The sequence below is a fragment of the Neovison vison genome, chromosome 8 (genome assembly GCF_020171115.1).
Source record: "Neovison vison isolate M4711 chromosome 8, ASM_NN_V1, whole genome shotgun sequence".
In the NCBI taxonomy this organism is placed as follows: domain Eukaryota; kingdom Metazoa; phylum Chordata; class Mammalia; order Carnivora; family Mustelidae; genus Neogale; species Neogale vison.
The window spans coordinates 70392399-70419683 of record NC_058098.1 but is presented as its reverse complement, the minus strand read 5'-3'; the positions used below and the strand labels follow the sequence as shown (position 1 = coordinate 70419683).

Below are 27285 nucleotides of genomic sequence, written 5' to 3'. Positions count from 1 at the left end.
GGAGAACTTGCCCATTGCCCTGCAACTGAAAGCTGTTAAGATTAGGACACAAGCCATGATTTTATATGACTTAACACTCTTTTGAAGGCATTGAATATACCAGGAAAATACATCTCTCTAAGCCTGAACTTTGAACTATCTAATAAGAAAGTTTTCCATTAGAAGGAGAGAGGGGTGGGGGAAAGTCTTGGAAAAATTATCCAAAATTCTTGTTGGATACAATAGAATCAATAGGTATGAAAACTTGGGGGAAATCTAGTGAAGTAATCCTTATTTCTAGAATTGGTACCTCACCAAAATATAGTTACAGTATGCATGCTTCAGTGATTCCAGAAGTCACTTCTATGAATAAAAGGGGGGAGAAAACAGATTTGTTGCCATGCAACAAACATAGTTTGTTTTAGCTTGAGAATAAAATTCCACAGAAGGTATAATGACCCTTGGGATGGGGGAACAGATCCGGCTAGGACAGGGTCACAAGTTGCAGGATCCCGGTATTGCAGGATCCCGGTCCCCATCTCCCCCCAGCTCCTTGCCTGCTTTAGAGGAGTAGAAATTGCTTTGACCACTTGGTGGCACCAAATGACTGAAGTGGAAAGATTCAAGTTTTTTTCTTTCAGGGTTTTTGGTGGGTTTTTTGTCTTTCCTGGTGCTGGCAAGGAGCGGAAAGGACCCACATTACACTTCATCAAGAGCGTGGAGGACAGGTTGTGCACGCATTTTTTAAGACAGTGTGCTCCAAATTCTGGGGGAACAAGACATTATCATGATAATCCTGCTGATTAGTAAATGTCTTCACTGGACCAGCCCCAGGGAAATTATAACACTCACTCACCGCCCATGCCCTGTCTCTTGACCCGAACACAGTGGCCCTTCCAATCAGAGAACAGGACCACAGCAGAGCGGGGAGCAGGGTGTGTGTGTCTGTACATTTGTGAGAAATGACCTCTCTACTTATGTGTCTCCTCATTGTCTCTGGAGCCCACAGACAATGGGGACAAATTCCTTTTTATCTTTATGTTCCCAGCACCTGGCAGGGGCCAGGTCCTCAATTACTGGTAAAAATTTGCTGACAGGGTGCCATGGTGACTCAGTTAAGCATCTGCCTTTGGCTCAGGTCATGATCTCAAGGTCCTGGGACCAAGCCATGAATCTGGCTTCTTGATGGAGGTGGGGAGGAGTTTGCAGGAGTGATGCTAGGCTAGGGGTGGGGTCTGATGAGGCCCAGGAAGTGCATTGCTTTTAGGGAGCAACACAGAGGATAAGACAAGATCTTTTCCTCCCCCAACTTTACTGGAAGAAAATTAATACATAACTTTGTGGAATTTTAAGGCATATAGCATGTTGATTTAATACACGTATATATTAAAAACAGATTACCACCGTAGAGCTAACATCTGCATCACGTCCCCTAATTACTATTTATTTTTTAAGGCGAGAGTATTTAAGATCTAGACTCTTAACAATTTCCAAGTGTATAATACGAGAGTATTAACGATAATGACTGTGCCATACAAAACTGTGCTGTCAATGTCCTTACTTCCTCATCTTAGAACTGGAAGTTTGGGATGCCTGGGTGGCTCAGTTGGTTGGACGACTGCCTTCAGCTCAGGTCATGATCCCGGAGTCCTGGGATCGAGTCGGGCTCCCAGCTCCATAGGGAGTCTGCTTCACTCTCTGACCTTCTCCTCGCTAATGCTCTCTCTCACTGTCTCTCTCTCAAATAAATAAATAAAATCTTAAAAAAAAAAAAAAAAGAACTGGAAGTTTGTGCCATGTCCTCCACCCTGCAGCCCCTAGTAACCACCATCTACTATGTGTTCTGTGAGTTCAACTTTCTTAGATTCTGCATATAAGTGAAATCATACAGTTTTTTATCTTTCTCTGTCTTCTTTGTTTCACTTAGTGTAACGTCCTTGGGGCTCATCCATGTTGTCACAAACCAAGGGATGTCCCCCTTTCTCGTAACTTAGTAACATACCATCTGTATATGTATACACACACATTCAGACTACATTTTCTGTATCCATCCATCTGGATGGAAATAACCCACTGATATTTCCAGTTCAAACTTTAGACAAATTTTTTTTACTTTGATTATTTGAATTCACTGTTCTCTTATACACTTGGTTTCTAGTGATATTAACAATCTTCATATTGATAGACAGTTGGATTGTTTCCATATTTTGGCTGTTGTGAATAATGCAATGAATACAGGAAGGCAGATATCTCTTCAAGATCCTATTTTCATTTCCTTTGGATAAATACCAGAAGTAGAATTGCTGGATCCTATGGTAGTTCTATTTTAAATTTTTTGAGGAGCCTCCATGCTGTTCTCTGCAGTGACTGCACCAACTTATGTTCCCACCAACATGGCAAAAAAGTTTGTTTTTCTCCACATCCTCACCAACATTTATCTCTTATCATTTTGATGATAGCCATTCTAACAAGTGTGAGATTTGCATTTCCCCAGCAATGGGTGATATTGAGCATCTTTTCATGTGTCTGTTAGCCATTTGTGTGTCTTTGGGAAAATGTCTATTTAATTCCTCTACCTATTTTGGATCAGATTTTTTGTTCTTGCTATTGATTTATATGAGTCCTTTATATATTTTTTATATTAACCCCTTATCAGATAATATGATTTCTAAATATTTTCTCCCATTCTATAGGTTATCTTTTCATTTTGTTGATGGTTTCCTTTGCTGTGTAGAAGATTTTAAATTTGATATAGTCTCATTCTTTATTTTTCTTTTGTTGCCTTTGCGTTTAAGAAATTATTGCCATGACCCATGTCAAGGTTACTTACTACCTGTTTTCTTCTAGGAGTATTATGGTTTTGGGTCTTAATATCTAAGTCTTTAATTCATTTTTCTATGGTGTAAGATAGGGTTCAGTGTCGTTCTTTCACTTGTGGCTATTCAGTTTTTCCAGTACCATTTATAGAAGTGACTGTCCTTTCCTTATTGTATATTCTTGGCTTCTTTGTTATAAATTAATTGACTATATAACGGACAAAATCTTAGAGGCACTTTTTAGCCCCTTTGAGAGTCTGTGTGCTTTCTAGATTCTGTAGCAACTTCTCATCCATCACCATGGGCAAAGAGTTCCATTTGCCAAGGTGCATTAATGCTGGCAAACCACATGGGACCCTGTGGGTTTAAAAGGCTGACACCCATTTATTGTGTCTGTGTTGTTATGCTTTTTAAGTCTCTTAATCTGTAATGATTTTCCTTCTCCCTCTCGACCCACCCCACTTTGTTTCATGCCATTGATCTGATGGAGAAGCAAGGTAATTTTCTCTGCCAAATATCCCACATTCTGGATTTGCTTTCTCTTGGTGTGATTTAACTCATTTTTGTAGTCTCTGAATCTCTTGTAAAGTGTTAGATGGATCTGGATATTTAATTTGATTTAGGTTCAAGATGGTACTGGGTACTTACTGTCACATCGCCTCATGAGTCACATGCCATCTGGTTGTCCCACTTCTCACAACACTGAGACAGAACAGTGGGGTCAGGGGTCTCTCTCAGTGTGATAGCTCCACAAACCTTCACCTAATGGTTTCAACACCTGCTGATGATCATTGCCTGGATCCATTATTTTATTGCAAAATGGTGGTTTTCCTAATTGTATCACTCATTCTGCATATGTTAGCTGGAATTCTTACATGGTGGAGAACTTTTTTCCATCAACCCCTTGGTTTCTGTAACATGCAAGTTGTCCGTGAAAGGCAGAATAATGCCTGGTTCTTTCACCAGTCTACCTTCAGAGTAACGCTCTGGTGCTCTAGCTGGTACCCTCACTTCCAGCACTGACCAATGAGTTTTGGGGGTTTTTTTCTGTTTGTTTTTTTTTTTAATATATATCATTGTGAATGCATGGATTTTTATATATTTTATTTGCTTTAGCACATGACAGTATTCATTTTTATGCTCACAGTGCATCATCTTACACTACTGGGAGTCACTTCAAATTAGCTCCTAGGTTCTTTAGACATGACCCCATTTGTTTTTGAAACCTTCCTTGCTTCCTTATACAATGAGAAATCCATGCTTTATTTGGTACATTTCCTGGCCTAGACCTAGATCAGCCACCTCTTCATATGGTCCCCATTCCTTTTAGTACGAAATGATTTTTAGAGACCACAGTCTAGCTGCCAGAGGTGATGATTGCTAGCTGGCTCTCATTGCTTCTAGACTTCTTCAGTAGATTAGATACTAGAAAATAAATTCTGTTTTTTAAGAGAAAAATAACTCACTGATATTTCCAGTTCAAACTTAAGACAAATTTTTTAACTTTAATTATTTGAATTCATTGTTCTTTTATACACTTGGTTCCTAGTGATATTAACAAAATTATTCACTTTCTTCTTCATATAATATACCTACAATAATCTCATTACCCCGCTTTCCCACATAGAGGTTACGTCTATTAAGATTGTTCTGTACCATTTTTAAAAATCAGTATTGCTACCAAAAAGATTACCAAGTGTAATTTTATAACTTTGTGGGTTCTTTTGTTCTTGGAATTTATCCTGTTATGAATGTAGAGTCAAAAGTCATCTGGGGGGCACCTGGGTGGCTCATTCAGTTAAATGTCCAACTCTTGGTTTAGCTCAGGTCATGATCTCAGGGTTGTGAGATCAAACCTCTTGTTGGGCTCCATGCTCTCTCTCTCCCTCTCCCCTCTTCCCCTCACTTCTCCTTCACCCTCTCTCTCTCTCTCAAAAAAAAAAAAAAAATCACTTGGATGTTGAGTTAAAATCACTTGAAATCATTCTGTCCTCTGTTCAGTTATGCTAACAATATGATATAAAATTAGGCTCGTTTGTTTCTGTTTGTTTTCTAGTTCAGAGATTATCTTATTTCTCTTTTTGTCTGATTTTGTCGTTTAACTATATAAAATATTTACATAATTCTTTTTTTTTACATAATTCTAAAGGCAAAATTATACATGTATAAGTACCTTGGCACCCTGTTCCCCGATCATGTCTTGTCCCTCCCCCCAACGGAAACTATTACTTATCCTTCTATTTTTATGTTTTAAAATGTAAGCAAACAACAAACCTCTTCACCTATGTTCACCTATATTCAGACACCCCTTCCCCACATAGAGCTGACATACCATAAACCTTGTCATGCACTGTGCTTCATTTTCCACTCTGTGTAGTCTGGTGCTGCCCTACCACATGGTCACCTGCAGGGTGGGAAGGAGTCTTCATTAGATGATGTGCCTTGGTTTATGCAGATACCTGCTGAGGGCCATTTGGGATGTTGGTGGTCTCTTCCTTCTGTAATTGTAATGAATGGCCCTGAGTGTATGACCTTCTATGTTTTTGCCAGTGTATCTGCAGAGGCCTTTTCATGCTCTCTCAACTTCTACCAAGAGTAGAGGCATTGGAGCAGTGGTTATGGTTCTCAAAGGGCATGACCATGGGCTACCCACAGAAGGAGGGAAAGGCAGCTGTGCATGTGATCTTTGTAACAGGAGATGCCGCTGGCAGGGAGGGCCTGCCGGGTTCTTTCACTGGGCTTCATACCCTCCCAGAAGAGTGAGGACACATCCTTCTGGGAGCCTCTAGGTTCCCCTGATGCAGACCCACTACCGTGAGCTAGAAAGAAGTTGGCAAGCACCATTAACCAACAAAATGTGATCTACAGTGGAGTGGGACCACCCGCAAGAGTTCTTAATGCCACACAGAGAACAGGATGCCTGGGGCGGCCTGCGGGTGGGGGAGCATGGAGCACAGATGCCCAGTGCTGGTGGGGGCAGGTTTTCCTTCCTTCATCATTGGGTCTCAATCATCTCCTTCCACCTATTGTTCAGACAGCTAACTCCCACATCCTCTTAGGACAGACACTGTGTGAATGTCCTGTGCATTCGGTTCCTAAATGGAGTCTCGAGCTCGGGGCTGGGGCAGAGGCCGGGATGGGGATGATGGAAAGGCCCCACCATCTGTGCTCCAGGGCTAGGCACACAAGCTGGATTAGACAGATCATTCACAGCAGGTAATGAAAAGAGGGCACAGCTTTGCAGATCAGCAGTTCCCATTTCAAACCCAGTCCGTGGATGTGTGTTTTGGACCACCTTGCCAGGATGCCTCTGTCAGGCAAATCCTCAGCTGCTGTGCAGACACGACATCTAGCCTACCGAGGACCGGCCTGTTTGCCCACAGGAATGATTTCACCTTCCTCAGGCATCCACCACAGTCTTCTGCACACACCCCGCACCCCACCCAGCCAGCCCTTCCTCTTGCAGGCCTGCTCTCTTGGACCTCACACCACATCAAATCCTGGTTTTCCCATTAATAAAAAGAATTCACACAACCTTCAGAGCCGTCAGGAAAATTCCTACCTCTGCAGTGCGCCTCATCATTGGCTGTGGTATTTGACAGGGTGGGGATAAACCGGAGTGAAAAGCCATTTAAAAATAAATACAACTGAGAGCTTACTGTGGCTGTGCCACTAGGCCCCGGCCCTCCTGTCCATCCTGCACACCTAGCACAAGATGGGGAGGAGTGCAGACTCTCATGGTGCCTCTTGTGTCCTAGGGAGTCGAGGAGCGCACTGGGTAGCCGGGCCCTGTCGCATGACAGTATTTTCATTCCTGAGTCGGGACAGGATCCCCCTCGACCCGTGCGGGTATTTTCCCAAGAAAATGTGTGCGACCGGATTAAAGCCCTGCAGGTAAACTTCTCCTTGGCAGTGACACTTGGTATGTATGTCAAATACGAGTCAAGATGTTTTCAAGTTATTTTCTGCCTGTTATTTGACATATTCTGAAGTATAATTGCATGCAGGACACTCCAAATTATTTACAGACAGATCCTGACTCATCCTGAATTGTCACCACTCATTTTCAAGAGCAGGAAGTATGGTGGCAGACAACGCTTTGCAGTTCAGTCCACTACACCAGGCAGGGACATTGAAAATAGACCCTGAATGAATGAATGGGAGCAGGAAGATTTGTTGATAAGAAGTTGCTGATGATAATAAGAGCAAATGTTCTTTATTACAATCTAGCTAAAAATACAGTGTAATGTGAAAATGGGGCCGCCACCTCCTCCGGGGGGCCTTCCTGCCAAGCGGGGAGATGACGCCGGCATGAGTTCTGAGGATGACGGTCTACCCAGGAGCCCCCCAGAGATGTCCCTGCTACCTGACATCGGCCCTGGCACAACCATAAAGGCAAGTGAAGCCTGTGCCACCTCGTGGCTTGGCGTGCACCCACTTCAGAGGGCACTGAGGGTAGGGGTGTGCTCTGGTGGTCCCCGTGTGCTCCTGTAAGAGTCCCATGGTCTGTGTGGCCAGGTGGTATTCCAGACCAGGTAAGTTGAGCTCACAGTCTTGGGTTGTTTCTGTTATTTGAGCAGAAATGTCCATCTTGTCAGGAGATACGGTTTTGGTAACATTTTTTGTAATAGTTACAGATCTGATACAATCAATCCTCTACCTGGTTTTTCCTGTCTGAGCAGATGACCAGACCAGGCATCCCATCTGAAAGAAGGAAAACACCTTTATGTCTGTTTTCTGTTGTCATGACATCTGGCTGGAGGGAGAGGGAGTGGCAAACATAGGTGACTTAATCTGGACTCTCTGATCTTAGTTTAGGACCATGAGAACCTGTTGGTCTAGGGCTAGAATGCGGTAGTGTGCTGCTGGAAAACAGGGCAACAGGGGATTTGACAAGCAGGAGGGGTATCTATGACCTCAGCAGGGCAAGGGAGCTGATTGTAGATAACACCCTTTCCCATTAGGAAACAGGATGAAGAATTGCGCCCCAAGGAAGTCACCCTGCTCGTGGTGCCACCGTCTTGAGCCCATAGGCTGGGCTTGTACATAAATGATCATTTTCCCTTTAGACCAGCCCTGCTGAGAGGTGGATAAAATTGGAGTTATATGTGTTTTGCTCACACTTGAAAAACAAAGGCCAGAGTCCATGTTTTACAGCCACTCCCCTGCCTGGTGCATTCTTGGAGCTCTGGCTTGTGCCCTAGTGAAGAGCTCTTCACTGGGAATCTCGGGGATTCATCATGAACCACTGTCTTGTAGATTCTGAGCTACTCTGTAATACATCAGCAGTCACTTCAGCTTGGACAACCAGAAGCCCCCTAGCAAAGGCAGGGGAAAGAATATTTATCTAACTTGGGTGCGGTTGTGGGTCCCCTGAGCATCACGAATGAAAGCCAGATGAGGACACGTAAGTAAGCCCCAGGGTTGGGAGTTCGCTCAGAGCTGGCTAGAGAATTATTCTCTCTAGAATTCTGCTCTAAGGTGAACCTGCCCCTGCTTGTTCCGTGAGCAGGGTCTGAAGGCAGTGAACTACCCACATCTCCCACGTTGAAGAGAAGGAGGAGAAGACAAGGAGGATAATTTCGCCTATTTGATGGGTTTCAAGCCAACCCTTAAAATCCTGGAGGGGAAGGTCGGCAGGCGATGGCTAACTCCATTGTCACGTGGCAGACCCATCTCGTACTCTGTTATGTGGAGCGTCAGTGTCTCCAGCCTCAGGGGCAGGTGGATGTTGTAAGTTTCAGGGCCACGTGCTGGAGAGACAACTCTTATAAGCCGTATGAACTGGTTTGCCCTCACTCCATCCCACGGCTCTCTGGCTCTCTCTGCCTTTAGCTGGGACTGTACGGGAGAACAGGAAGTTTTTAGTTCCATTCATTAAGGCATGAGCCCAGTGCTGAACCTGCAAAGCGCCACAGTGCACAGAATACGGAGTTAGCTGCGTGGGGCCTCCTCTCACCAGGCAAGGCTAGTCTCATCCTCCTCAGCATCCCTGGTCATGTTGCTGAAGAAACAAGGTTCTGAGATTTTATTAACTGGATAATTGCATTAATTGGGTAATGGGAAACTAAAATTAGAGCCTTTAAGACTTAAAAAAAAATTGTGTAATCTTTGTTATCATGGTTTTTAAGACACCGTGATCATATTTAATGCCCTGAAAGTTTCTTGGGCACTGATTGAGAGGGGGAAACAGTGCACCTTTTAAAATGTCTTCATATAACATGTGATATTTGATATAATGGTACCCTAAATCCCCAAAGGATGGGATTGTGGGCTATTTCATTTTTTCCTGTTGTGACTCCTGAAGCAGGCCCACATGTGTGATAGAGAAACTTAATGAAGATTATTGTGGTAAAATGTTTCCAGTAACAAGTATCTCATGGTACTGCCAAGGTTGTATTTTCTGATGGAATGAGTTTTTCAGGAAATGCCTAGAATTATTTTTAAAATCTCATTACCAAACATGAGGTGACAATGAATAAAACTTTATTTGGCGAGTTTTGAGGTAAAATGACATCCAACTAGCCATCTGCTAAGTGTCCTGCCATCAAGTAGAAAGCACTGGGTAGCAGGTGGCCAGCAGACAAGCTGTCCCAGGAGATGAGGGCAGGTATCACATGGGGAGATACAACATAGGCTCTAGCAGAAATGCATCCATGTTCCCAGAGGGTTTTGGAGAGGATTATGTGAGATCTGGTAAGTCAGTGCCTCCCCTGCCTTCAGCTGGGGATGCGAAGCCTGTTGGGAGACAGCCTTCCCAGAAAGGCCCCACTGGCCCTGCTTAATGTCTGCAGGCTATTCCCGTGTGCACAAGCCTCAGCCCACACCTCGTTGGCTGAGCCCCTCTATTTGAGGACAAACACTGTAAAGCAGCTGTCACCCAGGGTTACCCCTGGAAAAACCCATGAACCCCAGGCCATTTTCCTGTTTGAGTCCCATTCCTCCAATGAAGGGCTAGCCACCTGCTAGACTTTTTAAATCATTCACTTCCAGAATCATCCAGAAGCACAGATTTTAGTACAAACCGGGTGATTAGGAGCAAGCGGTGCAAATGGGTACGGTTCCAGCCCACAGATAAAAACACAGGTCAGCTTTCCTGCCCTGTCCTATCTTACTTCACAGAGTTGCTGCACTGATCAAAGACAGGATGCGTAATTCTCCTCTGAGTCAGAAAGGTGTTGGTCTTTTCAGGCCCCAAGAACTCTTGGAATGACCACAAAGACTGAGAAGTGAGAGCTGGGCGCCCTAGCAGGAAAAACCAGTCATGACATCCAGTACAGGCATTTTGCAGGGACAGAGGTCACTGTGGTCAGAGTTTCTGTGAAGTTAAGCCTGTTGCCAGATTGCACCCCCCACCCTCCCAGGGCTGGAATGGGCCTGAGCCCAGGACCAGCTGCTCAGGTGGTACACGAGCTGGGGAGCTGAGTGGAGAGGAGGCAGGAAATGTTCATTCTTTGCATTTACAGGAAGGTGACCAAAGCCCATATCCTCACAGAAGGCATAATCATTCTCACCTGGGAGTCACTTCATTTGCAGAAGCAGCTCATCTGGCCTGTTCTCCTGTTCTCTTAAGTCCCACACAGTCAGGAAAACAAAACCCCCAATTTTACCATGTGTATATACATATCGTTCCTCTGGACAAGGGTGGAATGAAGGATTCTTTTGACTTTTGGAATGTACCCATTTTAATGGAGACCCTCAGGGAGGACACCTGGGAAAGGCGTCACCTGTCCAGTCTTGGGTGACTTACTGAGTCATCAGCTACAACAGTGGGAGCCAAAGCCACAGACACAGAGGAAGCCGGGAGTCTTGTCCTGTGGTTTATTTTTTTTAAAATAATTTTTCTTGCTTTATTCCCGTAAGAACCCATGTAACTGAAACAAGAGAATTAAAATAGATTATGTCCACTTATGACCCTTTTCCCCTCATTGTAGTAATAGTCCTCCCCCATTTGGCAGAAATAAACTTCATACTTGCAAGAGAATATATAAGGGACCTTTCTGTTAAGAGGGAAAATACATTTCTCCGAGGAAGTTCCCTTGCAGGGGCAGTGCCTGCATCAGCTTGTCTCTCTAACAGTGACATTCTTCTAGGGTCCTCTAGTTTAGCAGAAGCTATTGCAACATGCTCTATGTGGGGTTCCAGGGTTGTGGAAAAGAAACTGAGCAACATGTACCCAGGCCGCTGGGAGTCTGCCCACTGCCCAGGTCTTGTTTGCTGCCTCCTTCCCGAGGAGACCATCTTCACGGGGGCTTACTAAATCGTTGTGAAATGCCTAAAATTATGGGCTTAGGTTAAAATGTAAGCTTGACACCGCATTGCACCCATCAGGATGGCTCCTATCAAAGAAGTAGAAAATTACAAGTGTTGGCAAGGATGTGGAGAGATTGGAGCCACTGTGCACTGTTGGTGGGAATGCAAAATGATGCAGCCACTGTGGGGAAAAACAGTATGGAGGTTCTCAAAAAATTAAAAATAGAACCCCTGTATGATCCAGCAGTTCCGCTTCTGGGTATATAACTGAAAGAACTGAAAGTTAGTTGTTGAAGAGGTGTTTGTACACACATGTCCACAGCAGCGTTATTCACGCTAACTAGAATATGGAAGCAACCACATTGCTTTATTGCATCATTTATTGATGGGTGAACAGATAAACAAAGTGTGGTATCTACATACAGTGGAATATAGGGAGTCTGACCCAGGCTACAACATGGGTGAACGTTAAGTGAAACAAGTGAGGCAAAAAAAGGCAAATCCTGTATGATTCCCCTTAATGTAGATAGCTAGAGTAGTCAGAGTCATAGAGATAGAAGGTAGTAGAATGGTGGTTACCAGGGTCTGGGGGGCAGGGGGCAATGGGGAGTTGTTGATTAGTGGGCACAGACTTTCAGTTTTATGAGAGAAAAAGTTCTGCAGATGGTTGCCCAGCAACAGGAGTGTAGTTACTGCCACTGAACCGTATGGCTAGAAGCAGTTACAATGGTAACTTTTGTTGTGTGTATACATACAAAATGTGGAAGATGAACAACACTGGGAGAAAAATGCAAATTTGACACTAATGCTGAGCACCATACAGAATAGAAGCAGGGGACAGGGTTATAACTAAAGCCCAGCACCTCTCGGATTCTCTCTCTGCACCCTGCTTCTGTGTGCATTACATTTGCTCATGCGTGCCCACTGGGTGCCCTCCTCCGCCTCTTCATGCTGATAAACCTCTTTGCAGTAGAACCCACTGAGACCTCACTTAGTGAAGGGGATGGCCAAGTTCAGTGGGCGGGCAAGAGCATGCTACCGTCATTCTTCCGGGGGACTACCAAAATCCCCTTTCTCCCTGGCAGCGCTTTTGCCCTTGACTGACTGTCAGTGCCTTGCTGCTGAGGTGTAAGCTAGCAAAATATCTGTCACACCAGATTTCTGCAGGAGGACACACGAAGATACAAAAACCTTCTGGAAAGAACAAATGCAGCTGCAGCGATGGGCTGCTGGGTTAATGGGCACTGCCCATCCTCTGCTCCAGCCTATAAAACCACCTCTGGGCCACACTCTTGGCTTCTAGAGGCAGGAGCACGCCTGCTCTTAGAGAGATCAGGTGGGTCTGTCTCATCAGAGAAAGAGGCTCTTGACCGAAGTGCCTGTACCTGCTTGGAAGGGTGAAGGCAGAGTTGTCTCACAGAGGCTGCCCGGGATGCAGGCTCTCTGCGTGGCCATGAAAATGAGTGAGAAGTTTGTAGGGGTTGGCCCAACATTTAAAACTCCTTTCTAAGGAAGTCCCCTAGAGTCCTCCCTGTTGAGAGGCTGTAGGTCTGTCCCTCCATGTAAAGCCCGGAGATGGCGTGGGAAGCCTGAGCACAATGAAAGAAGGGAGCTGATATGTTGGCTGGACCCATTTCATACTGAAAAGTTAACGCATGGCCTGCTTGCTCCTTGTCCCATGAAGGTCTCTTTAGTTCCCTCATCCCGGCCACAGTCTCCGGACCAGCTCTTCTCCAGGCAGGCAAGCGATGCCGGCATCTCCCCCCGCACCTCGGACAGCAGCACGGCACCCGTGGCTGATTTCGATTACCCTCCAGAATTCTCCTCCTGCCTGGACAACTCTGCAGCTAAGCACAAGCTCCTGGTTAAGCCTCGCAACCAACGGTCCAGCAAAATGAGGCGGCTGTCTTCGGTAATGGGGCTTCTTCCTATATGCAGAGGCAGGCTGCACAGGCCTGGTCGCTCCCACCCCCACCCCCTCCAACCCTGGCCTCTCTCTTCTCAGGGTCACATGCCCCTTGTAAGAAACCCCCATGATCAGTGGGACCATCTGCAGGAGCTGGAGTTGCTCTTCTTTTTCAATGAACATCACGTAGGTCTCTTTCCTGCATAAACATGCCATCTGTTCATCTGTTCTGCAACACCTCCATGAAGCCATCACGCCCTGTGGGGCCCCTGCCTTCCCATGGCAGTGTAAGGTCAGCATAAGGTCCGCACTCCAGGCTTGGAACAACCAGGCCCTACCTACCTCTCAGACTTCCTCTTACTCTCCCTCTCTCTCAACACACTGTAGCCTGCACAGCTGTTTCTGGTCTCGGGCCTGATGCCTGCTGTATCCACGGCTTAAGACACTCTCCTCCTGGTTGGCTCCTTCTGTCTTTGGGTCTCAGTTCGGAGGTCCTCTCCCCAGAAAGGCTCACCTGACCACCCTGTGGAAAGCAGCCCCACCTTCCGACCAGTAGAGTCCCTTCCTTCGTAGCCCTGGCCACACACAGAAGTGATGTTTGTAAATGTGTGTGCTCACTTATTTACTGCCCATCTTTTTGTTTTTTGTTTTTAAAGATTTTATTTATATGTCAGAGAGAGAGCACAATCAGGGGGAACAGAAGCAAAGAGAGAAGCAGGCTCCCATGGAGCAAGGAGCCCAATGTGAGACTCGATCCCAGAAACCCGGGATCATGATCTGAGCCCAAGGTAGACACTTAACCAACTGAGCCACCCAGGTGTTCCTGTTACCAGTCTTCCTGAGCCCTTGCCCCAGCCCTGTGTCCGGCTCCTAGAGCAGTGCTAGCTGCTAGCTGCATTTAGTGTACATTTGTTGAACGGATGAATGAATGAGGGAATGAACAATGACAGATAAGCTGACACACTAGCTCGAACGCCTGCCTTGGGCAAGGACCTACTTAGTAGTGTGGGGTTTGTGCCCCTGTGAGGACAGACGTCCCCCACCCCACCCCCAGGCATGCTGCCTGAGTAGTCATCGGCTCATAGTTCTAAGAGCCAAGAACTCATTCATGGAGTGCTTTGGATTCACAGTGCGTTCAAGGTCCACATAAGATCGTTGCCCTCCCTGCTGCCCAGTGGTTACCACAGTGTCTCAGCCCTGGAGGAGCTGAGAGCAGGGTGTGGGGCCAGCCTGGCCACAGAGAATGACAGTGCAGAGAAAGACTTGCCCACAGACCAACATTCTCTCCTTCCTTCCCTGGAGACAAGATTGTAGGGTGGTGAAAAGCCCCAGACAAGCTAGGTGCTCAGCTAGGGATAGTAGGTTTTCCTTTGGGCATGTGGAAGGTGCTTTTTATTTTTTTTTATATTTTTTTCAAGTGAGGATTACTTTATTATCTAGTAAAAAAGGTTTTATTGTCACACTTTTTTTTTAGTACTAGGAAAGGACATCAGTGCACATTTTAAACGCCTGCCAGCAGGGGTGACTTTAGAGGAGACTAACACTGGAGAAGTGAGCTGTGGTTACCGTCAGGCTAATGTGTCCTTGTGCAAGCTGGTCACTAGGGTACTTGTGTAAATGCTCGCACACCTGACACATTTACAGTTAAAGGCTTGGTGCTGTGGGACTTGGCTGGGACCAGTAACCAACCTGCCTGTCCTCATGCTGATTGGAGCCACAGGGCAGGGACAGAGCCACCTCCCTGCGGCCTCAAGCCTGGGCTTTATTCCCATGGGGAGTCTTTTGCCATGGCAAAAGCACCCTGATCCCCAAGAGGGGCCAGAGTACCAGGAAAATCTTCATGGTTGGGAGGAGGGACCTCACAACCAAAGGGCCAGCCACAACCTGGCCAGGACTTTGTGGCAGAGGGAAGCCCGGCTCATACTCCAGGTGGAAATGCAGCATCCTTTCTTGCTCTCCACTGGACAGCACTGTACCTCGCCATTTTTCAGCTTGACTTAGCCCTCAAACCCCATTTTTTAATTTTCTTTTTTAGAATAACAGAAATTCTGATTTAGGCACTCTGGATAAACATTTCTTGATTTAGACACTGTCATTTACATATCCTCCCTCCTCCTTTGCTTTCCCTTCTTGGTAGGGATTAAAACCCTTCAGTTTTTGACTGGGCAGAGGTGTCCAGCTAGTTGTCACCAGTGTCACTCTTGGGCCCTAAGGTGGAGGCCTCTGTCCTTCAGTGTTCATAGCACCCTTTGCCCTTTGGTTGTAAGGTCCCTCCTCCCAACCATGAAGATTTTCCTGGTACCTGGCCCTGCTCGAGGATCAGGGTGCTTTCCTGCATTCCTGTTCTGCTCCCAGGGTGAGGCTGAGCTGCCGTGGCCCCCTGGAACCCTGAAGACTTCTGCAGAAGTCAGGGTTCCTTCCGATTTCACTGAACAGTGAGGTTCAAGTTTCCCCCGCTTTTCTGATCCCCCATTAACATCTGAGGTTTCTTTATGCCTCCCCATTTTCACTGCTGCCCCCACTCAGGCATCTCTCTCCGAGTCACCCCCTCAGACTCTTCCTGCCGCTGTCCACATTCTGTCCTCCCTTTGGGCAGAACAGCTGTCCAGCCTGGTCAGGCACCTTCCAGCTCTGTCATGGGGGGCAGGGGGTGAACCCTCTACCTGACACCATCTAGGCTCTGAATCTTTGGAGCTCTAGAGGAAAAAAAGGGGCAGGGTGGGCTTTTCTTGCCTTAAAAACTCTTGGCACAGTTAAAAAACAAACCAACCTTGGCTATTAAGACCATGATATTTATTGCCAGTTGGAAAAACACTTCCAAGAGTGCATTTGGCTGCATCCTTCTGCCCCACCAGAGCAGAGGTCAGGGAAGAAAAACACACAAAAGACAAAAGCTGGCTGTTATCTGAGCATTTTATCCTGCTCTCAGGAGCAGGGCCTGTGTGGGGCTCTGACGTGCTGGAAGCAGATGCCTGTGAACGTTTACGCCAGCATCTTGCCCCTGGCTAGTCCTCATCCCCACCCCAGCAGTGCCAGGAGCAGGGAATATTAATTCTCTTTTAGTGGGAGCAGCACAATGATATGAGTAGCCCCAGGTTGTGGCTGACAGAGCTACCAACTACGAGTTCGGGGTCTTAGAGACGGACAGTACTTCTCAGCAGTGTTCTCTGCCCAGAGATGACACAGTTGCTGCCCCAAAACTCACTCTTTCTGGTGAGAGGAGGCTGATGAGCAGGCAGCCATGACCATCTCCATTTTGGTGCTGGCTGAGCAGTGGGTCCTCTACTCTCGATTCCTCTAGAGGATTGCAGGGTGTGAAGCTGCTCTGAGGGCCCAGAGGAGGAAGGGAGGGGCAGCGGCGGTGGAGATGGAGCAGGTATGTGCAGCCTTCCTGCTGGACTCGGGACTTGAGCCCAGGCTGAGTCAGAAGCCCCTTTGCTCCCTGCAGAGCCTCTGTTCAGTGTCCCAAGTCCACACTCCATGCTGCCTTTGTCCTGCCCAGCCCTTCACTCTCACCTCCTTGTAGCTTCCAGTGGCTCAAGGTGGGATATGCCCAGCTGGGCCTGCTTCTCAGCTTTCTGCTCCTTTTGTGAGGGTTGTGATAGTTTTAAAACGTGACCCACATCCTAAACAGGTTTCAACATCAGTGATTTCCTGTAGTAGCAGAAGGCCAGTGACACCTTTTGAACCTGCGGCTTTTGAAAATTCTTCTGTAGATTTCTTTGCACATCTTCGTTTTTTCCAATCCAGGGGCGTAGGGCTGTGCCCCTTGGCAAGAATTAGCTAAGGTATTATCGCAAATACCCTAGTTATCCTGTGTTCTGTTAGCAAGCAGAGGCCAGCTGGAAGATGTTAAAATGGCACCAGCAAACAACAAATGCTAAAATAGTACCAGCAAACAACAAAAACCTAACACAAACACTCCTGCACATTTCTTAACATAAAGGAAAGGAGGTCTACTGTCCTGAACTTTTCTTTTTTCCAAGAAGATCGAAGTGTTTTCTAATGTCCTGAAATTTTTTTTTTTTTTAAGAGTGACCTCAACACCCTCAAGCTTTTGGTCATTTTCTCATAGTATTTTTGAATAATTCATGACTACCTTGGTCTCTTCTCCTTCCTAAGCGAGCAGCAACTGACTTTGGGTACGGCAAGAAGGAAGTTGGACTAAATTTAAATTCCAGACACTTTTCAGAAGAAAAATACAAGGCAGTGTTTGTCAAGCCAATAGGGCTTCAGGAAAAGAGGGGTACCATAAGCTTCAGGGAAGGGGCAAGACTTCTTCCTATAGGAGTGGAATCTGAGACTGTTCTTGGGGGGCTGCTGGCAGAACACCCTAGAGGTGTGGGGACAGAGGAGTTGGCCAGTCACTTGGCCCAGAGGCTGGCATATTCAGTAGTGCAGGCCCGGCTTGATCTGAGCAGGGATTGGGAGAAATAATTTAAGACCCAGAGAATATAGGACTTTTAATTAAGCTGTAAAGTTTGGACTTGACCCATCAGCTATGGTTTGGGACGTTACCTTACAAGATGTGGTTTGCCCTTCACCATGGGGCCCATCCCTGGAGAGAGAGCACTGAGCTGGGAAACTAGCTCTTGGCAGCACAGGGTCATGGAGAGAGCACCAGCTTTTCAGCTGAGCTAATAAGCTCAATCTTTACCAAGGTGTGGCCCTCTCTGAGCTCCCAGTTCTTCAAGTGCAAAAAGGAAATAATCCTTCCTTACTGGGATGAATCAAGAGAAAATAAAATAATAGGTGTAGAGTGCAACACAGCAGACCCCCCAGCTTATTTGGTCCCCTTTGCTTCAATTTTTAGGGCAGTGTCCACTGGTTTTGTAGTTCAGTCACTAGAATCGTTTTTTAATTTTATTTTATTTATTTATTTGATAGATCAAAAGTAGAGGTGGGGGGAGCAGGCTCTCTGTTGAACAGAGAGCCCGATGTGGGGCTCTATCCCAGGACCCTGAGATCATGGGAGAGGCTGGTCCTGAGCCAAAGGCAGAGGCTTAACCCACTGAGCCACCCAGGCGCCTCCAGTCACTAGAATCCTTTTTTTTTTTTTTTTAATCTATTTATTTGACAGAGAGAGATCACAAGTAGGCAGAGAGAGAGGAGGAAGCAGGCTCCCTGCTGAGCAGAGAGCCCGATGGAGGACTCGACCCCAGGACCCTGAGATCATGACCTGAGCCGAAGGCAGCGGCTTAACCCACTGAGCCACCCAGGCGCCCCCAGTCACTAGAATCTTAAGCAGTATTTACTTTCAGGGCATAGCCACCACTGTTCTGCTGAAAGCTGAACTTGTAAGGCAAGTTTCCAAAGAGATGGGTAAGGCATTAAGAAGAGACACCATATGTGAATGTCTGCTTAGGTGCCGCTTAAGAGACACACTGCTTCCTTTAAACCGTATTAAATCTTGTACAAAATGGAAAGGTCATAGGCTTCCTAATATTCGACATTAATAATGCTGTCTTTTGTTCTCTTTATTCCTGCAAGCGAGCACAGTCTGAATCGCTTAGTGATCTGACCTGTACCCCAGAGGAAGAGGAATACGAGGAGAAGTCATTACCCAGAGTCAACACAGAAGAGAGCCCCAGTTCAGCACAGCAGGATGCGGTGCTGGACAGAAGCCCAGAGCCCGGGGGGCCAGCCGCCATGCTGCAGCCTGGGGGGGCGCGCGCTAGGCGGGCGCGCCTGCAGCACTGCCCAGCCCTCAGTGCCAGCGCTGAGGAGGAGGAGGAGAGCTTTCTTGGGGATAATCCCTCAAGCCGCCCGGCCACCCCCGAGGTCACCGAGCCTGTGTCAGGCCCGGCCCCCTGCCCCGAGTCTCTCTCTCTGCCTGAAGGTTCCCCACACCATAATCCCGACAGTGAAAACCAGAGGGACGAAGTGTCCCTGGAAAGCACTTGTCCCCCAGCCAGGGAACCCGCTGAGGAGGTGGTCTGCACTTCCGCAGACGTGGAGATTCGGTTATCTCCCTGCATCCCTGAGGAGGACACGACACCTCCCGAGACGGACGCTGCCACCACCTCGGAGACTCCCCCTGGTCCAGAGGGGCCAGACCCAAGTGTCCAGAAGGAGGGGGAGCTGACGCTGGAAGTGCCCGTGCCCGTGCCCGTGCCCGTACCCGTGCCCGTGCCGGAGCCCGAGACCGAGACCAAGCCCGAGACCGAGACCGAGACCGAGACCGAGGGAGCAGGGAAGGGATCTCCTGAGGCCCCCGCCCCAAGCCCACCGGCCCCCAAAAGCTGCTTGAAGCACAAGGCCCCGGCGGTGAGCGCGGGGCCCAGCGCGCCGCCCGCCTGCGAGTCGCCCGCGGAGGAGCCCGCTCCGCGTCCCCAGGACGGAGATGCCGCCCCCGCTGAGCAGCCCAGGGCCGAACCGGCGGAGGCCCCACAGGGGGGTCCCGAGAGACTGGCGCCGGAGCGGAAGGTGGAGCGGGGAGGCAGCGAGCTGCGGGCCGTGAAGTTCTCGGTGTCGTCGGGCCGCGCGTGGCCGCGATCGGGCGGCGCCCGCGTGCTGGAGCGCGGCGGCCCCGCGGGCCCCTCGGCCGGCCGCCTGCCGCTTCTGAAGAGCAGCCTGGTGTGGAGGAGCGAGGCGGCGCTCGACGACCTGCGGCCGGCCCCCGAGCCCCACGGCGGGAAACCCGCGACGGCAGGCGGCAGCGGCGCCTCTCGGGATTCGGGGGACACGGCGGCCGGGCCGGGCCGAACCCCCCGGGATGCCCCTGAAGACCCCTGCCCGGTCGCCCGCGAGCCGCCCTCGGGCGACGACAGAGGCCCCTTCCCTGTCAAGCTGCGCTCCACCTCTCTGTCCTTCAAGCACCGGGAGGCGTCCTCTGTCGAAGTCAGAGGGGTAAAGAGATACAGCGCTGAAATCCGGCTAGAAAAAGGGGGGTTGGCTTTGCTCCCCAAAGACGAGAAATGTCCGGCCGCGAAGGCCCCCTCCCCTCGAGGGGCACGGTCCCCGCACGAGCCGGGAAAGGGGAAGGCCCGGCCCTCGGAGCCGCTCAGCGCCAAGCCTCCGCTGCCCAGGAAGCCGCTGCTGCATAGTCGCCCCCTGCAGCCCCCGGACACCGGTCCCGGCGAGCATGCGAAGGTCGTGCCGCCCCCGGACTCCAGGCGGGACAGCCGGATGGCCGAGACGCGGTCGACGCACAGGGCAGCGGGTAAGAGCCGAAGTCGCGCTGGGGCAGGGGCAGGGCCGTGGGCAAATCCCACGTCCACGGAGTATGTCTGCGCTTGGGGTGAAAACCTTGCAGGGGAACTGAGATTAAAAATCAATTCCTCATGGTATCACTAACACGTTTGGTCGAGTTAGAAGCTGAAGAAGGGGGGGAAACAAATAGGATTCTGCAGCAGTTCAGAGAAGTCAGGAAGTTGGAAAAACCTCTCGCAGCTACTCCCTGAGAGGAGATGGGCCCTCCAGGGAATCACTCAGATGCCTCTTCCATTTCTTCCCTTAGAAGCTCAGTGAGTTCCAGAACCCTGGGATATGGGTACTCTGACAGATGGAGGTACCCCCGGGCCTATACCACTTCTTGGTGAGAAATGAAGCTTCTGGCTTCTCTGTCACTTAGTGTCCTTCTGACCTACCGCCCCCTTCCCTGCCCCTAAGAGGATTTTTTTTTTTTCCTGTTTAATAATCAGACTCACGTGGCCCAGCCTCATGGGGAAAGCATCCCATTTATTGGAGTCACAAGCCTTTGGTAAAAGAGGAGTCCCCTCCGGGTGGGCGCTAACTTCCTGTCCCAAAAAAGAGATGGCGTGAAGGTTGGGGCAGTATGTAAGAATCTTCTAAAGCAACTGTCCTTTAAAATGAGCAGAGATAAAATAGATGACCTTTCTAGGTCTTTGACATTTGTCGCTTTTTATTTTTGGTGTTTGAGATGAAACGAGCAATCTGTTGGAAATGGGTATTTGTGGTAGAGCTGAAGACTGTTTCGTTGCTGGGTTCTTTTATTAATGGAAATCAGTGTGCCAGAAACAAAACTATGCAAACGAGTCACATGTGCGTTTGATGAAGGCCCTGAGGAGAAGTTTTCCATGGCAAACTTTATTTGGGGGAAAAAAAAAAAAAAACAACTTTCGAGGATGTTTTAAGTGGCTACTGTAAGTCTAGGACTCCACTGAAACACCACATTGCAGGACAGAGGAAGTAGGACCCCGTTCTTCTAGGGACCCCACACCCTGAAAGTGCACACATATGAGGGGAAAATAAGCTCACAGAAAGCAATGCAAAGACAGGCTCAAAGAAATTCTTATCTTTTCTGCCTCCTTCCTGGGAAGTGAGTGAAAATGCAGTGTGTGTGTGAGTATACATACATTTACATATATACATATATAGTGCTTTAAGTTGTGAAGGTGACAGCTCTAGGCAGAAGTGCTGAGAAAACACCCTCCAAGAGCCTTCCTGATCCAAGGCCTCTTGGCTCAGTGGTGATTTTTTGCTGCTGCTGCTGCTGCTGCTGCTGCTACTGCCCCTACATTAGGATAATCAGGGAGCTTTGGGAGAGGTTCAAGCTGGAGCTGATGATCCACTCCACAAATTGCTGGCGAGGTTATTGAAGCTATTGTAGAGTGTTTCAAAAACCCATGGAAATATCAAGGGAGGAAGGGGTTTGCTCTGTGCAGATGAAACCCTAACCTCAGCACCGTCCACCTTCATGGCCTGGAATTGAAAATGTGTCTCAGGGGCTTGCTGCCTGAATGGAACTTAAAATACAGGATACTTGGGTTCATGGTCAGAACTGGAAAAGAAGCTTCAGAGGGCAGTGCTTGACACATTAATAATTTATAACTTCCTCAGCCCAGACTGTGAGAGTTAGGATTGTTTATTGTCAAATGCCTGGAATGGTCTATAAAGATCTTACTTTTTTTTTCTTTAATTTATAAAATACAATATAGTATATGTTAACAGCTTTACTTAAAAGTATAGCGTAAAAGAATTGCCTTGTCCATTTATTAACATTCTCTAAGCCACAGAAATAACTGATCCAGATGAAATCCATAATGAAAGAATTCCGGTTACTTAAGGGCAGGGGTAGTGATTTTCATTTCAGTGCAGAGAGAGGAAGGGAAGAATTACTCTCATTCTGCTTGACCTCAACTCTCCCAAAGTGTGGTTGGTATTTGAGGGGCAAATATCAGGACAGGCTATGGCTGCTGCCTGGGACCTTGGGGTCTTGGGGCCCTGGGACTTTGGGGTCTGGTCATGTAGACCAGAGCAGAATTGCAAAGTTGGGCTGTCAATCCCGTTAGTGAAAGCAGGCTCTGTGTCTTCCCCAGATACTGGATCTGCTTGTGGTTTAATTCATTCTTATTATTTCTGTCATCCTCATTGCTCCCAAAATATAGCTGCCGGAGACAATTAAATTCATATAAAACAGGTAATAAAAGTTTTAATAACAGTATTATTCAGTTTTCCAGAGAGGCCTTATTACTGCTGTTTATTATCTTGTGGTAGCAGGTACTTTACCCAGAGCTCCCAGATGGGCTGCCACCCCTTTCAGGGGCACACACCGTAAAGCTAGGTTACTGAGGTGTCCCAGATGGGTGCACAGTTCTACCTTAGGGACCCAAGCACTGTGTCCTCAGCACCCCTGCTTATCCTTCCTCCTCTCATCCACACTCTCTGTTCTTTCTCTGGAGATGTGGAAGAACCCTTCAGTGGGGGAGGCAGGGAGGATTCCCCAGCTGTTGGAATAAACAGAGGAGCCCAGCTTTGCTAAGTGCAGGACCTCATGGGGCTACGTTGGGGTGGTTACTGCAAGGCCAGTACCATATTTGTGCTCATCAATGCAAAGGAGACTGTTAATAGGAGGCAAATGGCCCAGGGTTACCAACTTTATTCATCTGTGCAGGACATCACCATCCTCCTGGTAGGATAGTCCATATCAGAGTCTAACTGGCAGATCGGAGAACACCCTTCTGAGCACAGGATGAGTTAGGCAAAAGAGTTAGAGACGTTCAAGACTCGTGTAGAAAAATGGTAAAATACAGAAAGTATTTAGAAAAAAAACAGCCACTTAGGAGTCTGCTTTCTAGATGTTATCCCTGCTGGCTTTTCTTTCGGGTCATTCGTCTTTCTCTGTGTGTAATTTATATTTCATGTAGTTGCAGTCACATGTGGGATATTTTGGAGAACAGTTGGACAAATTGCCATTGTCACCTAGGGGCCTCATTTGATAATGAGCCTCCAGTTCAAACTCATTATGTCCAGATGGGGCTGGTGATCAAAGTGGCACACCCAGGTCTCTGAACCTCTTTCTCTAGACTTTAGTAGTCACTCATTATGCATTCATTCTTGCAACAAATATGTCATGTATATCTGCCATACACATAGCACTGTGCTGGCTCCCAAAAGGCAGTCAGGAAAAACATGTGGACCTCATTCTCAAGGAGCTTACTGGCCTGAGGAGGCAGGTGGCAACTGGACGCCACAGGAGAGTGTAGACAGAGGCCCATCTTGTCTTTGGCTGCTGGGGGCATTTTCTGGAGGACAGGAACTCAAATTCAAGTTCATTTGAGTTACTATGCTAAAAAAATACAGTCGACCATTGAACAGTGCAGGGGTTAAGAGTACCAGCCCCCCATGCAGTGAAAATATCCACATATAATCCCCAAAATTTAACTACAAATAGCCTACTCTTGACCCTTTATCAATAACAGTCAACTAACATATTATTTTACATGTTACAGGTATTGTATACTGTTTTCTTACTATTAAGTAAGCTAGCAAAAAGAAAATATTAAGAAAATCATAAAAGAAAGTATGTTTAAAGTACTGTACTATATTTATCGGAAAAATTCACATGTAAATGGACCCTAGGGCCCTGGGTGGCTCAGTCAGTTAAGTGTCTGCCTTTGGCTCCAGTCATGATCTCAGGGTCCTCGGATTAAGCCCCGCGTGGGGCTCCCTGCTCAGTGGGCAGCCTGCTTCTACCCCTCCTCTCTGTTCCTGCTCTCTCTCTCTCTCTCACTATCTCTTTCTGTCATATAAATAAAATCTTAAAAAAAAAAACTAAAAATTTTTTTAAAAATTAAAAAAATAAATGGACCCTAGCACTTCACACCTTTGTTGTTCAAGGGTCAACTGTGTTCATATATCTTGAATTCTTAAAGAAAATCAACTCTGTTCATGCCCGCCTTTCTTTTTGGTCTATCATTCCCTTCACAGTCCCTTCCTGAGCAAGTATGATCAACACTCTGGGCCTCCACTTCCCCACCATTCCTGTGCCCCTCAGACCACATATATTTGCTCGTCCTTGGTTGCCTCCCAGTGCTCCAGCCTCTCCTTGGTGCCCTGGAACAGAACACATCTCAGGTTCCCACCTGTTTCCTCAAGTTCTCTCTTCTCTTGACTCCCTCACCCATAGCATCCAGCCCGTGGCCATCTGTGGGCATACCTGATTGGACATCTCAACATTCATAATTCAGTTTATCCACACCTCCCCCACCCCAGATCATTTTCCTTCTCCATTCCCCCAACTATCCAGATAAGCTAGAGATCTCCAAGCCATCAAAAAGATTTTAATATGGGACGCCTGGGTGGCTCAGTTGGTTGGACGACTGCCTTCGGCTCAGGGCGTGATCCTGGAGTCCCGGGATCGAGTCCCACATCAGGCTCCCAGCTCCATGGGGAGTCTGCTTCGCTCTCTGACCTTCTCCTCGCTCATGCTCTCTCTCACTGTCTCTCTCTCTCAAATAAATAAATAAAAAATCTTTTAAAAAAAAAAAAAAAGATTTTAATATGGAAAATACTGAAAGGCCTTAAAGTTGTAAGAAAAATCACCTTGTAATTCTGCTTTTCTACAGTTACGTAAAAAGGAACTTGCATTTCTGACCAAAATGGAGTAAACCACCCTATCTCTCCCACTGATAAAATTTAAAACCCTGGACAAAATGCAGGAAGTGAATGTCAGAATTCTGGAAGTGGGTGTGCTGGGTAGAGAGAATGATAGGACTCTGAAGACCTCCCTGCAGGAGACCTCCCTGGCCTACCACCACGGTATCAGCAGACTCCAGCTTGGTGATTCTCCAGTCCTGCTCCTCCTGCTCCCAACTGCCACCAGGCCCAGCACCAACTCCACAGGACAGAGTTTGTAGGATGGTCTTAGCCCTACTCCCTATGAGTGCCAGCAGCTAAGCAGCAAGCCCCTATATATGAAAGCAGTCCCTGCAGGGTGGAACACCTTGGGTTTTCTCATCCCTGCACTGGGCAAGTGCCACAGCAGACTGGAAGCTCTCATCCTGGTCGCTGTAGCAATGGCATCTTTTAGGGCAGAGCTCTTTTAATTCTTCCAACCCTACTTAGCAGAAGGGCAGCTACCTCCACCCATAGCAGCACCTAAGACTCAGAGCCCTTTAGCTCTCCAGAAAGCTCCCTAACAGAGATCCATTCATGAAGCTACAGCCCCTCCACAGCAGTGGCAACAGTGACAGATGTGCTGGTAGCGGTCCCAAAGGCTTCTTTCTCTCGCTACTCTGCCCTGAGGGGTCCCAGTCATGAGAGCACACCGCAGTATAGAGGCTAAACCCTGGTTTCCAGCCAGAGAACTTTGGGGGTGGAAATCACAGAAAGGGGACACCTGAGAATTGGTCCTTTACCTATGTGTATGAAGCCCAGGACTCATCTCCGTGTTGCACCCGCATGAGACCCACAAGAATCAGCAGAGCAAAGCCTTTGAGAATTTTAACAGGACTGGATCTCAACATAAATATATGGGTCTCACTCAAAATATCTAGGATACAAACCAGAGGTATTCAAAATTCAAAAGAAATCAGGAGAACATAGAAAAAAGTGATCAGCAAATGCCAACCTTGAAGTGATCCAGACGTTAGCATTATTAGACACGTTATTTTTTTTAATTTATTTTTTTTAAAAGATTTTATTTATTTGACAGATAGAGACCAGAAGTGGGCAGAGAGGCAGGCAGAGAGAGGGAAGCAGGCTCCCGCGAGCAGAGAGCCCGATGCGGGGCTGGATCCCAGGACCCTGAGATCATGACCTGAGCTGAAGGCAGAGGCCCTAACCCACTGAGCCACCCAGGCACCCCTAGACACGTTATTTTTTATTTGTTTTTATTTTTAACAATGGTTTTTATTTTAAAAAAACCTTATGATTTTGTGGTTTAAAAAAAAAACTTGTTTTGTGCCCTCTTATGCTTGAATATAAAGCTCTCTGTGAATATTAGTAAGAGCCACCATATGAAATTTATTATTAACCATCTGTTTTTAGGCTCAAAGCTTTGCTGTGTTCTGTTTTAGCATCAGAAACTGGAATTAAAGTTAGATAAAGATTTGAAAGCACGAAGTATACCATGTTCTATGAAGTAAGAGTGAGCACTCTTGAAATGAATGGAAAGAGAGAAATTCCCTGCAAAGAAGTAGAAGCTATTAAAAAAAAAAAAACAGGCATCTTAGAAAAGGAAAACATAAGAACAAAAATAAAAGAGTCATTAGAAGAAGCCAGTAGAATAGGGATCACAGATAAGCCCATGAACTTTAAAACAAATAAATAGGAAATATCTAGCTTGAGTGTGAAAAGAAAAGAAAAAAAGCCTCAGAGACTTTGGAACAATATTAAAACATCTAGCATTCATATCACAGGAGTTCAGGAGGAGAAAAGAAAGATTTGAGCAGAAAAAAATATCTGAAGGAACAGTGACTGGAAACTTCCTAAATTTTTGAAAAACATGAATTTGCAGATCCCAAAATCTCAGGCAAATTATTTTTGCCTTTGTTTTAAAAAAGCTGTATTTCCATAGGTTTATTTCATCTTCTCAACAAATGGTTCTGGAACATATGAACATCCATAAGCAAAAATAGGAACCTTGACTTAAGTCTCACATCATGTACCATGATTAACTCAAAAGGGGGTCAATGAGTTAAATATAAAGTGAGACTATAAAATTTTCAGGAACTTTAGGAGAAAATCTTTGGAACATAGGACCAGGCAAAGAGTTCTTAGACTTGATAGCAAAACATCCATAAGAGGAAAAATGGATAAATCGGACTTCACCAGAACCAAAAACTTTCGTTCTGCCAAAGACCCCATTAAGAGGATGAAAAGAAAAACTACAAAATGTGGGAAAATATCTGCAAACCACATATCCAGTAAAGGATTAGTATCTAAAATATACAAAGCATTCCCAAAAGTCAACAGTACAAAGCCAAAAAATACAATTAGAAAATGGGAAGAATGGGAGCAGATATTTCACCAATGGAAATATACCAACAGCAAATTATCACATGAAAAGATGTTCAAAATCATTAGCCATTAGAGGAACAACAGTTAAGACTATAATGAGATATCCTTACATAGTAGAATGGCTGA

At 46.9% G+C, this 27285-nt stretch overlaps 1 protein-coding gene across 3 annotated transcripts in view; it reads left to right on the top strand.

Moving 5' to 3' along the window:
• CRACDL (CRACD like) overlaps positions 1 to 27285 on the top strand; it is a 130545-nt gene that overhangs the window by 85604 nt on the left and 17656 nt on the right. For all 3 annotated transcript variants that reach the window (XM_044263885.1, XM_044263882.1, XM_044263883.1), the window contains exons 4-7: positions 6554 to 6689; positions 7026 to 7190; positions 12733 to 12960; positions 18445 to 20116. In XM_044263885.1, coding sequence (XP_044119820.1) covers positions 6554 to 6689; positions 7026 to 7190; positions 12733 to 12960; positions 18445 to 20116 — 2201 coding nt within the window. The remainder of the gene's footprint in view (positions 1 to 6553; positions 6690 to 7025; positions 7191 to 12732; positions 12961 to 18444; positions 20117 to 27285) is intronic.